General features: G+C 32.6%; 1 protein-coding gene and 1 pseudogene across 1 annotated transcript; one reads left to right on the top strand and one right to left on the bottom strand.

Moving 5' to 3' along the window:
- The first annotated feature begins 1108 nt into the window (after positions 1–1108).
- LOC111617674 lies at positions 1109–2528 on the top strand (annotated as a pseudogene).
- A 4460-nt stretch (positions 2529–6988) lies between these two features.
- Positions 6989–14451, bottom strand: LOC111617673 (aldehyde dehydrogenase family 3 member B1-like; the record flags this gene model as incomplete). The annotated part of the gene is made up of 3 exons (XM_023358957.1): positions 6989–8708; positions 11801–11951; positions 14291–14451. Coding segments are annotated over 3 exons (354 nt in total), but the record flags the coding sequence as incomplete, so codon positions are not given.
- Positions 14452–15035: the final 584 nt, after the last annotated feature.

The raw sequence follows: 15035 nt of genomic DNA, 5'->3' as shown, positions 1-15035 counted from the left end.
TTAATCTATACTAATATTATAAAGAGGTAAAGTTTGTAAGTTTGGATGTAGGAGGTAATCTCTGAAACTACTCATCCGATTTCAAAAATTCTTTCACCAATATTTAGAATGGAACTTCAGGGTGGACATAGGCTGTATATTATTCCGTTAAACATTCATATAAGTTAAAAAGATAGCATCTAGGATTAAGGCTTTTATGTCCAACAGATGGTGCTAACTCCACAAGTACAACAACCTAAGTTTGCTTTTCTGTGAGGATGAACTAAAGCAGATCATCTTCTATCTAGCTATCTATCTATATAAATAAAAATGTAATGTTCGTTTGTTCCTACCAATTCCTTTGAAATTTTGACACAACATTGCATTTGAATACACACGTGTTTTTATATATACAGTCATATCCCGACTTACGCTACCCCGACTTACGCGAATTCGACTTACGCGGTTACCGCTCGGTCCCTCCTATCGCGTAAGTTTGGGGTATTACTGTAATACATGTGAATGAACTGTACTTATGACTTATCCAACAATTCATTTTGTAAATTTCTTTCATATTCACTTTGAACAAAATAAACAGAGCATATTCTACTTGTATCTGGATTAAATTTATCGCCCCTAACGATTAATCCATTCAGACCTAATGCTTTTAGAAATTAAGTGTTTTTGTCTAGGAAACACATGAAACGTTACACTTTCTCCTTTAGCTTTTACTTCAAGAAGGTTATTATTGCAACCATACACAGAACATCTAGTACCCGGCATTTTGTTCTTCACGTAACATAAAAATATAGCTATAAATATTTCATGACTTATACTTAAATAATTTTACCTTATAAACAACTTAGTCAAGTAAACAATTACAGAAATATTAAAATAAATCACTTCGTTAATCACAAAATTGGACCAATATTAAAGCGAAAACTAAACACTTGCACATGCTGCTGTACGTAAACAAAGAGGTTAGGTCTCGTGCTGACGTCACTAACTTGGCATTCCTGGCTAACATTGTCGAATAGGGATCTGGCAATCCTTATAGTATATAGTCCTTGGGCGGATGAAAGCGCTTCGCTGGCTTGAATCGTCATTTCCCGCACGGATTTTGAGCAACATGCATCGTTACACCAATGCGGTGCTTGCCGACATACATTTCATGTATGTGCAAGGAAATGGAGCGGCTGCTCAAAAATGTACAGTACATGGAGCGATTTTCGGGTAGGAATCTGTAGGATCGTCGAACATTCGAGCGTCTTCATCGGGAGTTGTGCGCGAGTCAGTAGTGTAGCTTGGGTGTCAGCCGCCCAGGGCGGACACCCACGCTACGCCACTGAATCACGCCTGTGATTCAGTGGCGTGATTCACAGGCGTGAAATACCTAGATAAGGGGGAGGGGAAAATTTCGCCGCTCCCTTATCTAGGTATTTCAATTTAAAAAACTAAAATTCAGTTTCGTCACAGAATATGTAACGAAAAATTTCGTGCTCATTTCAATCCGTCCGAATCGTAGGTGCGACAAAAATATGAAATGAAATGGTTCAAATTTTTACAAGATGATGTTATTATTTATTGTGAAATTTTGCCGCCCCTGCCGCCCCCACTACGCTATGCCACTGGCGCGAGTGGCTCGGTTTATGCTTCCAGGCGTGATACGGGCACTGGAAGATATCGTAGATTGCCTGCAGTGGAAGAAGCAGTATTACGCACAGCAGAGAATAGTCCTATGATAAGCTCGAGAGTTATTGGACGTGTGTTGGGTGTAAGCCATGAAACTGTTTGGAGGACTTTACATGAAGATGGAATGCACCGTATCATTTGCAGAGAGTGCAAGCATTGGCCCCTGCCGATTATCCTCTGCGTGTCAACTTTGCCTGCTGGTACCTACAGCGGGCTGCAGTCAATGCCACCTTCCCTGCGGATGTTTTATTCACTGATGCGGCAACCTTTTCTTGGTAGGGTATGTTTAACACCCATAATTCTCACCTTTGGGCTTATGATAACCCACATGGCACAAGAACACATGGCTACTAAGAAAGGTTTTCCATTAATGTTTGGGCAGGCATTGTGCGCAATAACTTAGTAGGACCGTACCTAGTCGTTTAACCTTCCACACATACGGCATCTTCCTACAAGAGGTCTTCTGAAGGTTCTTCCTAATACCTAACTTCTGGACGATGTTCCCCCAGCTGTTCGCGCACGAATGTGGTTACAGCACGATGGAGCCCCAGATCACTTCAGCAGGAACGTCAGGAACCATATGGACGTTGTCTACGCCCAGCATTGAATAGGACGGGGCGGACCTGTTCCTTCCCCACCGCGCTCCCCAGTTTTGACGTGCTTGAATTTTTTTTTGAGGTCACATTAAGAGCATGGTGTACGATAGTCCCATAACATCTGAAGATCTGGTTGCCCGATTGTCTGTGCCGCAGGGAATCTTGTATCACTGTTGGTGGTCGCTCTTTCGAGTAGCTATTTTAAACCGCTTGATAAATAAACTGTTGCTTTCTTTTGTCTTTTCACTTACCTATTGTTAATATTACCTTATGTGCTAGCATTTCAACGCTGCATTTCCGCACCCACATTCCTATACGAAATCTGCTTATTTAGGTTCCCTCTACCTGCCTTTATATCTCTGACATATAGTTTTGAAACACCCTGTATCATTATTCTCTTCCCAAAGAAAAACGATTTACATTTGGTAGTTACACGAAAGTATTTCCAGAACCAGAATAAAATAAATAACAACTTACGTAAACAATGTATTAACTTCTAGATCATATACACGAATTTAAACACAAGACATCGATGCGTATTATCCGTAGGCAAACATACAGTACGTTAGGACACGGTCGGATGGCCGAGAGGTTAGGGTGGCAGCTCGGGGACCAGGGATCGATCCGGACGGATCAAAATTTCCCAGGGATTTTTCGGGGATGGTCCGTCCGATATGTCGGGACTCGTCCATCAACACCCGGCAGAGCCCATAATTGGCTTACTAAAGAAGGGAGCCTTCTATAGTAAGTCAATTATGGGCTCTGCCGGGTGTTGATGGACTAGCTCCGTTAGTGGAAATGGAATCTTTTGCAGCCGAAGAGTAAATTCATTTTACATTTTGACTTTTAGTACTGTGCCATTAACCATTATTGTAAGTATTAGTTTCGGTCTGATAATCAGGACAGTAATTTTCCATATTTAACGATATATCTAAGCAATCCTGCTATCAAGTCCAATATCAAAATTTTAATTTAGCAGTCCTATTGACTTTAAATACGAAAAAAGGAAAACGTTAGTATGGCTGAAATCGCCGGTTTGTAGTAAGAGTATAATAAAAGTGTACTTTTGTTTCCCTTTCTTTGTTTCAAAAATATTCGATAGAATGTAGAATGCATTTTACCCAGTTCAACGTTGCAATCCATTGATTACATTACAACTATCGCCCATCACTAGAGTAGGTCGCGCTTCGATTGTGAGAAATTTTGACCAATCAGAGCGTGGGCTTACTGTGCATTTGCTTATCCTGATTGTATAAAAGAAAATCGCTTCCGCTCCCGAAAAGCTTAGTTCACACTAAGCGCGATTCGCTGGCGAAAGCGAAAAACAGGTCAGACATGACGTCGTTTCCGGCGAATTTTACCATTTCGCGAATCGCTTCGAAATTCGGAACAGTCGAGCTTTCTCGCTAGCAAAAAAATTTCGCTACCAATCGTATTCCCGCTAGTTGTCACGTGGTTCTTGTTTTCAAGATGTGTACAGAACCTTTCTCACGCAATAGAGATGATGTTGTAATTCATGGTTTTTTTAATATTCCTCACACCAAACATCGTTTTCTTTTTCACGTATCTTTCTCCCCTCAATAAATAAATGTGACTAACAGCAGAATATCAGAAGCAGTTATTCTGTTTTTGGAGATGACGTTCTCTCTTGCTTGCAATGATTGGCTGCTTAAAATTCGCAATTGCTTTTGGTTGCGTGGATCAATTTCGCAATCGCTTTCGGTCATTGTGGACTAACCTTAATGGTTAATCCGCCACTGCTTACATGAAAGTAGAATCTAGCGATGATTTTCCGATTTTCCACTTGCCCGCATTTCATATTCTTTATTTTTATGCATTTAAAAATGAACAAATGACTTCGGGACAATTTTTATCCGTCATTCAAATTTCTTCCCCTTAATTACATTTATGGATCCCTGACATTGGAGAAAAGACTTCAAACGTGAAGGAAACCCAGAAGAATCCACGTGGCCAGCCCACTGGTGAGGCGCGAACCCGCGACCAACTACCAGTGTTCAGCGATTTTATCCACTCGGCAATTGGGGGCTAAGGGATGAGATTTCAGGAAAACCAGCCTTCGTAGGTAACAGTTGGCAAAAATCAGCGTCCACGTTCCCTCAATAAAAAACGTCTAAATGGCCTCGCTAACCACATTTAAAACGTCTATGGCCTCGCTAACCAAATTTAAAAAAGCACACGTATAAAATGCCTTCCCCTTCCTGTCTGTCTTATAAAATAGTGCACTTCTCACTACCTCCTTCTCAAGCTGTACACGTAATCAATGGATAGTTCCTAGAATGCTTTGTAGACATCGCATATTTTAGAATAATAATAAAACAAAACTATCATTATGAGGATCAAAGTTCGAATTCGATTCGGATTTTTTTATTTATCATGCAAATAGACTCCAGTGCGGATCGGATATGACAGGCTAATTAGTATTAGTTAATTTGTTTTTCTTTCCATTTTTGTCTAAAAGTCTACACTTACACAGAAAATAGTCTACACATAACGTTCCATTTAGAACGTGCAGATTTGGCGTGCACCTTTATTTTCAGTTGAGAATACAAACACAAATGCACCAGTATTTTATTTTCTACACACTTTTCTTTCATTGAGTTTATTTCAAAAAAATTTTTAAATTAATGTTTACATTTGAAGCAGTGGAATTTCTTTGTCCCGGCTTGCCCAAGACAAAAATCTACTTAAAATCAGAAATTTTAAGTATTTATTTAGTGCAATTCAGCGGCGTGTTATAGCTTCGTGGGGCCCAAACAAATTTGAATTAGGAGGCCCCGTGTACAATGTTGATTGACTTCAGGGAAATTTTTTCTTATAAAGACCGATTTGGGGCCTTTTTGTCGGTGGATGTCCCGGGCAATTGCACTTTTCTCCCGTAGGATAACGTGCTGTTTCTGTTTTAGAAACAAGTATGATTTTTAAATTCAAAACTAACAATACGAGCTCTAATTCATTTTGACCATGTATCAATTATTTAAATATATATTTTTATTTTATAAAGTAAAATTAAATACAATCATTTATTTAACATTAATTACACTAAACAAAATAGAAAAAATTATGCAAATTACACATAATATATATATCAAAAATAAAACTTAAATGGTTTAGCAGACTTATAAAGGTAATAAATGCTTAAAAGTACATAGTAAAACTGATTATTTATTATACAGATTCTCAAGCATATAAGTATATATATATATATACGAGAAAATAATAATATATACAGTATATATATATTATTATTTTCAAGTTCTTTCAACTACACAGGTTCTTACCTTATGTAATTTACATACCAGATGATCCACAAGTCCTTCCACATAACAGCCATTCGAGGGACCAAGAATGTAAAATTTTCTTTATGTGATGACAGTGAACTAGACACACACTCAAATTTACTATTTCTGGTTTTTGCTTAAGTATACACATATTTATTATTAATATACATTTATTTAAGTGTCTTCAATTTGGAGACAGAAATGGCTATTATGTCAAAAGACTTCTGGATCACTCTGTATAGAAATTGTTTAGTTGAACATAACAAAATCATCTAGAAAAGATGGAATCTAACACAGAGATGGAAAACTTTTTTATTCAGAAGACTGCATTCTAGTTTGGAAGGATTTCTTAAAACTGCACATTGCATAAGTTTATGCATTAAGCTTGTTTATATTTATCAGGTGCACTAGAAGTCGTGTAAGTTTGCATGTGGCCTAAATGCTGCAACTTTCCCACCTCTGATCTAACATACTTTAAAATAATACTAAATTAGAAATGATATAAACTTAAAACTGATATTATACCTAAGACATCTGTTAATTTTATTTCGTTCAGTTCGACAGAAGATTAATACAAAATTTTGTTATAAAAGTGTCAGCAGAACAACATTTGTTTGTACAAAGACTGCATAGATCTTACCTTCCCTTAAATGTGCATATTTAATTTATAAATATAAAATTACAACATAAATTATGCAAATATATGATGTGCAGTAAAATTAGTATCATTTTATTTGAACAATTATATTAAAACCTATGTTTAAACAGGAGCAAAAAATGATTCAATTTGGACTGTAAATTTCGGCACTTAAATTGAGCTCAAAATTCTAGTTTGACCTTATAAATTAAGGCTAAACCAGAACTCACTACAGAATTTGGTTAGTTTGGTAGAATAGTTCCCATGAGAACTTTCCACAGAAAACAGCCTCAATTTAGGCATTAGATACGTGAAGGAAACCTCACGGCTGGCCCTTTGGTCAAGTGCACACCACAATTGACCACCAGTGTGTGGTGGTTTTATCTATTTGGCCACCCCAAATATACAGTATGTAAAACTTATTATATATATATATATCAGATGAGTCCGGTGTTGCTCAAGCTAAAAGTAACAATAGTAAAGATAAAAATTATTAGATTATAGCCAAACTTATCCATTTTCACTGGGTGCAAGAATTAGGTCCCCCCTCTTCCAAGACTAATTAGAGAATTTTTAATGGATCTAAAAATATGTTCTCACAAAAATCATATCTAAAATAGTACAGCAGAAGCCAAGTTCTTCAGGATAATCCTTAATCCTCTCTCTCTTCCCTTGGAAGGATTTTGAAAAATCTTGTCTTAGTGTATAGTACATACATTCTCATGACGTACCTCAACTGTGTACCAAATTTCAACTTTCAAATCCTAACCGTTTGGGCTTTGCACTTATTATTATTATAATCAACCCATCTCAATTATAAGATATACCCACATTACACTTATCAGTCATAATTTGAGCTTTTTCAAGCTTAAAAAGTCAACTTATACATTGCAATTTACAGTATTTAGCTATGATTAAGTAAATAATCACTATTTTTCTTATTTTTTTTTAATGTATTTTCTTCATGCTAGGAAGAAAAAAAAATCAGAGAATGTTCTAAGTGACAAAGAATAAGGAAAGATACAATAAAATTTTTCAATTACTTTGTGTCAATGTAAAATAACTGTTTTAATTGTCATTCATAGAGCATTTACTTTAATTTTAAAATATTTTAAGACTTTTTCGTGTGTTTTTTTAATCAAACAAGTATATACAGTAATAGGGGTAAGTATATCCTACACAATCAATATTTACATTTTATACAAAGCCAGCTCAGAATTGTGGAAATCTGAACAGACTTAATTATAGATGCATTCATGCTATTTTATACAATTTTTGTAAACTATTTTGTAATATCAATTCATCTTTAATTTGTAAAAAAGTGTGATAAACTAATTCTAATTTCTAACACTTCAGTTCTGTGAGAAAATGAAAGATTATAATACTTTTTACTATAGATTTTAGCTTTTAGTACTATAAAAGTTTGGCATCTTGAGTCTGGGCTTACTGCAGGTACACACATCTGCATGGTTATTTTAAAATTTTTGTTCCAAACAGTAAAAAGATACTTAATTTATCGTATCTTATAACGTAACAATATTATCACATTTTAACTGTACAGCTTCAAAATAAAATCTTACAAAACTTTGCACAATAAAACAAAAAAAATTTTAACAGGAATTAAACTTAATACTTATTAATATTATAAAATGCATTAATAATTGTTACATGTATTATTGTATTGGTTGGTGCAAATCATTACAATGATTTGCTCCAATACATATAAAATGAGAGAACAAGACAAGAATTCTTCTGGAGATAACAGAAATAAGTATAAAAAATAAAAAAGAACTCATTTATTAAAGTATCGGTACGTAATCTATATTAAAATGATTTTCATGCATTTTCCATTATTTTCTGAAGATTTCTGATATAATTTTCTTTTTGGTCAATTAAAATACCTGTCTTATGTTTAGTTTTATAAATGCAAGACATCAATATACATAGGCTATACAGGCTCCGTCCATTACTTGTGACCTATCTTGTAATGAAAACGGTCAGTATGTTAGAGGAAAGGAGACCGTCCAATCCAAATTACACATGGAAAATCATAAAAATTCAATTAGCTTTAAATGTAAAACCCTAAATGTAATACACAAATATCAGACAGCCATGTGATTAACAGATTTCCCTGAAATTCTTAATTAAAAATGTAAAATGGAATTATTTTATACAGCCTAAATGCTGTGCTATTCCACTTTGTTAATGTTTCTATAAAATTAAGTTTATCATCTTTATATCATTGAAATAATAGCAGCTATAAAATGCACACGATACTATTCAAATATTTCAATATAAATATTATGGTATAAGCAGTAATAACTCTTCTTTGTGAATTTATGTTTCTTTCAAAGAATAGAAATTTATCAAAAAAAATACAATTTTAATATAAAATTCATTTTAGAAATTGTGCACCGATTAACTAATAAAAATTCACAACTATCAAGCAGGATTTGCTCAGATTTACTGTAATATCTTCGGTAATTTATCATTCCAGTCAGCAGCCTGAAAAATAAATATACTTGAATAAATTAAAGAGAATTTTTGTTAAGATGTTTTATTAAAACATAAAACATTAAGTAATGTTGAGAAATAAAAATTAACACAAAGATTAAATTTTTAAAAATTTAAGTGATTATATTTAATTAATTACTGATATAAAGTAAACTGAAAATACCACACCAAAACAAGCAACAGATTACTAGAAATCAAATGTAATGGAGTCTATCCTGATGACTTATCTGGAGTAGTGCTGACAAAAATGGAAAAATTCTCAAAAATTGGCCAATTGGTTTTAATTAGTGATGTAACGAATATTTGGTTACTATTCGGCTGAATACCGAATATTTAATCACTATTCGGCCGAATACCGAATACCTAAACACAGGAGTAAAAAATAACAAAAACACAGTAAATTAATCATTTTGGTATTTAGATTTAATGTTATCGGGTTAGTGTTGTTTGTTTATATTTACAGTATTTATAACTTATAGCATGCACAAAATAAAAAAGAACATAATATTAGTCACTTCTATTCACGATTTATAATTACAAATATCAGCACACGTATACACCTATTCGTTCAAGAATCATTGCACATCTGAGGGTCTGACCCTGCCTATCCTTCTTTTTAAGCACTCATGTTTGCTCTTCTCTTTCCTCTATCGCTCTACTCCACATATGCCTATGCATACATCATAATATGCCCTCACGATACTTTCGATTCGTCGCTTTTCCGTCGTAATTTCCCATTTTACAATTGCGTGACTCATAGCCTGGTGATAATGGAGAAAAGAGACAGATAGTACGTCGGTATAAGTCACAGTTATGATTTCACAGATTTGAAACAGCTTGGTAGCCCGAACGACCCCACGCTTTCATCCGTGCATGCTAAGTGACTTTCATCACAAGCATTTAGCTTTCCAAAGTCTATGACAACAATTGTTTGGTATTGACAGCCGCGAATTTCGTGCCAATAAGCTGCCTCGACTTGTTCGATTATGTTATCAACTCAATTTCTTATTTATTTTCACATTTTCACTTCGCGGTCCTTCTCTGTTCTTTTTCCATTATTTACACGTGTAGGTCATTTCATTGTTATCCACATTTGATATCATCACTTATCACATACTGCCATGACGCTCTTGTCTGAACTGTCAAGAATTAATGTGATTGGTGAAGNATGACATGCATTTGACTGATACTTAAATTCTTCCTACACTTGCCACAACATAGCCATTTGTCACTTCTCCCATGACAGCCATAATTCTACGGCTCTTGTAAATTACTCGTGTTGCATGATTACAAGTGATTCCGACTTTGCAAACCACAGAATGCAAAACACCTTCTCTGTTGTGGAGTTGCCATTTTCATTTACGACACTTTCTCCCACAAGGTCTTTCTGTCGTAATACCATGTAAAAGTCAATACCATTAGTTTGAAATGTCTGATTAGATAACAGTCTAAGCTGCATCCTATCTTGTTGAAGCGTAGTGACAGTGGGCCAATAGAGAGCAGGGTCCTTACCATAATGTGGTTTGCGTGCCAATTTTTGTACGTGCGTTAATCAAGCCGAATAGTTTGGCCGAAAATTCGGCTATTCGGCCATGCTCCTGGCAGAATATTCGGCATTCGGCCTGAGGCCGAATATACTATTCGTTGCAACACTAGTTTTAATCAAAACCAGTTTTTACATTCCTGATTCCAAACCAGTTTTAAAAACCACTTTGAATTTGGTAGAATTAATGTTTTATTACCACATTTTATTAATATTTATAAAGAACTGATTCAGTGGTGCCCCATACTTCAAATTTAATTCATTCCAGAAGATTGTTCAAAGTCTGAACCAATTTTTCCTGTTAGAAATAATGGAAAGTGAATTAATCCATTCCCAGACTCTAAACAATACCCATTTTGATAAACTTAAAGTAGCAAATATGCATAATTTAAGACAAAAATAACATAATTAAATGTCCTAAATAATAAACAAATATGAAAACAATTTTTATTCTGTTTTGGTTTAATCAGTACACTTGCTGTTCTTACATCCATTTACCAGCAAGTCAGTTTCTTACAAATACAGTAGAGCATTGATTATCCGACTCAATTGGGGACTCGGGTTGGTCGGATAACTGAAAAAATTGGATAATCGAAAAGAATGAAAAAATACATTATTAGTATATTAGTATATTGCTATTAACATACTTCACGTTGAATTTTCATCGATGTTAAGCATAACAAAATTTTTTAAAAATAATAATTGTAGCTATTGTATCATTAAAGAATATTTTAAAATTATTTTCTTGCTCACAAAACAAACAACCACTCATAATTAGAAAATTAAATCTCATTTAAATACTGGCCTCCCTTTCATGGTCAAGCCAGTGTTGTCAGCTAAAACACGCAAAAATTTAACAAAAACAATATTAAAGTAGCCAAGACATAGCCAAATATTGTAGTGCCACATCACTAGCGAACACTTGAAATTTGCTGACTAGATCGGTTAACCGATGTGACGGTTAATCGGGGGTCGGATAATCGATGCTCTACTCTATAATACTTTCCACCATATAGAAATTACATCTCTAAAGGAAAAATATAAAATTAAAAACAATCAACTACATATATATATAAATTAAAAGTACAAATATCAATAAAATAACAAAAAATAACTAATATTTCTACAAGCATAACATTAATAATAATAAAATATTCTAAAGTATAACATATGCAAAAAAAAAACACCAAAAATTCAGCAAAAGAAACATAAACTTTAATGAAAAAAACTAATTTTTGACAGCTTTTAGCAATCATTCTGAGCATAAACACTTCACCTTTTTCTCCCCAAAAATCAAAACCATGCACTCAGATCAATATGTGTATCAAATTTAGTTTGAGTGTTGCCAAATATATACTAAAAATATTTGCTTGAATCTGTACTCTGCTTTTATTTTTAAATTTGAAAGAAAAATCAAATGTTACATTACCCTATCTATCAATTTATTAATTTAAGAGTTTGTATCTGTTAAATTTTTCTTGATTTATAATTAATAAAATCTTACTTTTTCATATTTAAAATTAAAGTAATCAATACTTACGTTGAAAACTATTTTTAGAATAATAATGGACATCATTCCCAAAACAAAAACGGCTAAGTAAGGCAAACAAGATGGTATGTAATTCTTTCTCTTCTTTAAAAGAAATCTTAAACGACTGCTTTTGGCTTCAGAAAATGGAGGATAGCGATCACTATGTAAAAAATTGAAAAACTGCTTAAAAGTAATTTAACTATTTTATTTTATAAAACATTATGTTCAACCTAATTTCTCTGCTCTAAAATACAGAGTCTTCTAAAAAAGAATTCTACCGTTTCAAAACTATTATAATTACGTTTATTATCCAAGAACATTGTAACATACATTAAAACATTAGAAAACCATCTGTTTTACATTTGCCCATTACAATTGCTCAATGAGAATGCCTCATGTTGAATGACATGCATTTGACTGATACTTAAATTCTTCCTACACTTGCCACAACATAGCCATTTGTCACTTCTCCCATGACAGCCATAATTCTACGGCTCTTGTAAATTACTCGTGTTGCATGATTACAAGTGATTCCGACTTTGCAAACCACAGAATGCAAAACACCTTCTCTGTTGTGGAGTTGCCATTTTCATTTACGACACTTTCTAGACACAGTAAACAACGAGACATTTGAATTCAGACAGGATAAAAAATTGTAATGGTTACACTATCAATTCATGTAAGTTGCATACTTCTCCAGTAATAAGTAACATAATTAGTGATTTAAAATGATAGCATTCATTTTGAAAGACCCTGTATTTAGTAAAATATTTCCATAATGTTTTATGAATAAGTGGATACATAAATATTGTTTAATGAAGATAAATTATTAATACCTTGCATCATTTGTCATATATATTTAACAAAGCTTCCTTATATATCAAATTGATCAATAATTAAACTATAAAGATACTGACACTGTTACCAGCTATTTGTATAATTGTGCCAGGATTTACTTATGAAAGTCCTACATTAAATGTAAAATATTGATAACTAGAGAGCTTCATAAATCTTATCAACTTCTATTTCCAGTATTAAAAATTAATTTTTCTATAAAATTCCATGTAACCAAATTGAACTATTTACAATCAAATTCTATAAAATTTATTGTAGTTTGTTATATTATTTATAGCAAATTATACTTTAAAATAACTCAAGCATATATGCACACAATTATAACACTTCTTTCAGGACTGTACATTGTGAATAGTGCAATCCCCAAATTGCTATAATTTTTAAATTTAAGAAAATTAATTTCATTTTAGAATAATGTGAAGAAAACATTGGCCCAGAGCGGGACCCTAACCTACAATTCCTGCTCACCATGTTGATGCATTACCAATTATGGTACCAATATCTCCATTTGATCTTTGCTTCTGAATTAATTAATAAACTAATTTATATATTGGTCACTCAGTTAATTATTTAGTCTGGAAGCCAAGACCAGACAGAGGTCTGGGTAGTGTAACTGGCAATGCATCAATACAGTAAGCATGTTTGAGTCCCACTCTCAGACTATCTTTTCTTCCGGATTATTCTAAAAGTAAATTAATTAAATTATTTACAATTATTAAATTAAATTATAGGTCTACAATTTTTTCAAATTGCAGCCCAATAAAAGACAGTAGTCAAACTACCTAACACATACCAAATTTCTTAGAAATTATTTAGCCTAAGTAGCTCGATAAAGGAATCTGGCTGTTTGTTCTATATTTGAAGTAATTATTGGATTGTTGCATTTGTTACTAACCTGACAAATTTATTACTATAAGTATACATAACACTACTAAATATTAATAAATAAATTTTGAATACTTTGAATTCATAATGACTTCGAACAAGAAATGAACTGACAACTCTCAAAATGATTAAGCATATGAAATGTCATCAATTAGGAATGTGTTTAGCTGATGAGTGATGTGTGTGAGTTTAAATCTTACTCCAACAGGTTTTTTGTTGGATAATCTTTAATTCATTAAATATTCAGAATATTTGCAAACAAATATATTATAAAGAAAGTTTGCAAAAACCTTCATTTTAAAATATGTTTCAAGTATATTTTGATTCAATAAACTTGAAGTGAAAATTTTATATCATTTGCTACTTCCAAAAGCAATTCTTACTTTTGTATCAATAATTTTGACAGCATAATTTTATCCTTAATAACTTATTTGATCATAATGAAAACAAAAAAAATTTTCTTTGTAACAAAACTATCCTAAAATAAATCTTTGTTTTGTTAAAAATATTTAAATTGTATTAAAATTAAATAGTTGGATTGTTGGGGACAAATCATAAAACAACTTGCAGGCTAAAGAAGGAAAGAAACACACTAATCTGAAATTTGTTTTAAAAACACACTGTCATTATTGAACAACATTAAAAATGTCTTAAAAATGTATGTATGCATCACAAGATTAAAGCAAGTAATCAATAATAAATAGCATTAATATCTGTTTTATTATAATTTAAAATTAATACTTAAAATTCATTATTTACCTTGCAATTTTTTCTAAAATGGGATTGAAATTTCGAATAAGAACAGATTTCTTGTTTGAAAAAGTGTCAAAAGACGCTTTCCCATGATATTTACTTCCAAGTCCACTGAAGCCAACTCCTCCAAAAGGTAGAGCATCAACTTTACAATTAAAAACACGATTATTAATTAAGTTTAATTATAATAATTAACAAAATAGCAAACAATTTATTAAAAAATAAAAGCACTATCAAATTATCATTTGTCAAAAATAACTTGTATATTATATATGTATAAGAGTTGCCCAAATGAAAGTGAGACTTATTTTCTTTTTTATGTAATGGTTTATTAGTTGGAATACATACAGGAAGTAATAGTAATAGTGTAGTGGCTACATATCCATTACACAGACTCCATCTTGTTAGGTGTATTAAGTTCACGGGTTGGATGTCACGCCAACTTATGTCAATCAAAACTTCTTCTTCCAAGAACGTCAGTCTATGAGGCGTTAAATATACTTGAAATTATTTTAATTTACGAGCGCTTTCGACGTAAATAAGCACGTCGTCTTCAGGTAAAATTCAATTCGAATAAAGAATTCGAACCATACATTTAAATTTAAAACATTAACGATACTAGCCGTTTTTGAACATACAAAAAAGATTTTAAATTTAAATTTTTAGAATTAAACATTTAAAATTGGTGCGCATGCGTTTTAAAACAAATAAACATCGATTGGAGTGGCTATTAATTTTTTTGCATTCTCTT

This window comes from Centruroides sculpturatus, unplaced genomic scaffold (genome assembly GCF_000671375.1).
Source record: "Centruroides sculpturatus isolate CEXI.00-Female unplaced genomic scaffold, Cexi_2.0 scaffold1526, whole genome shotgun sequence".
Lineage (NCBI taxonomy): Eukaryota > Metazoa > Arthropoda > Arachnida > Scorpiones > Buthidae > Centruroides > Centruroides sculpturatus.
This window is presented reverse-complemented; position numbering and strand designations above follow the sequence as displayed.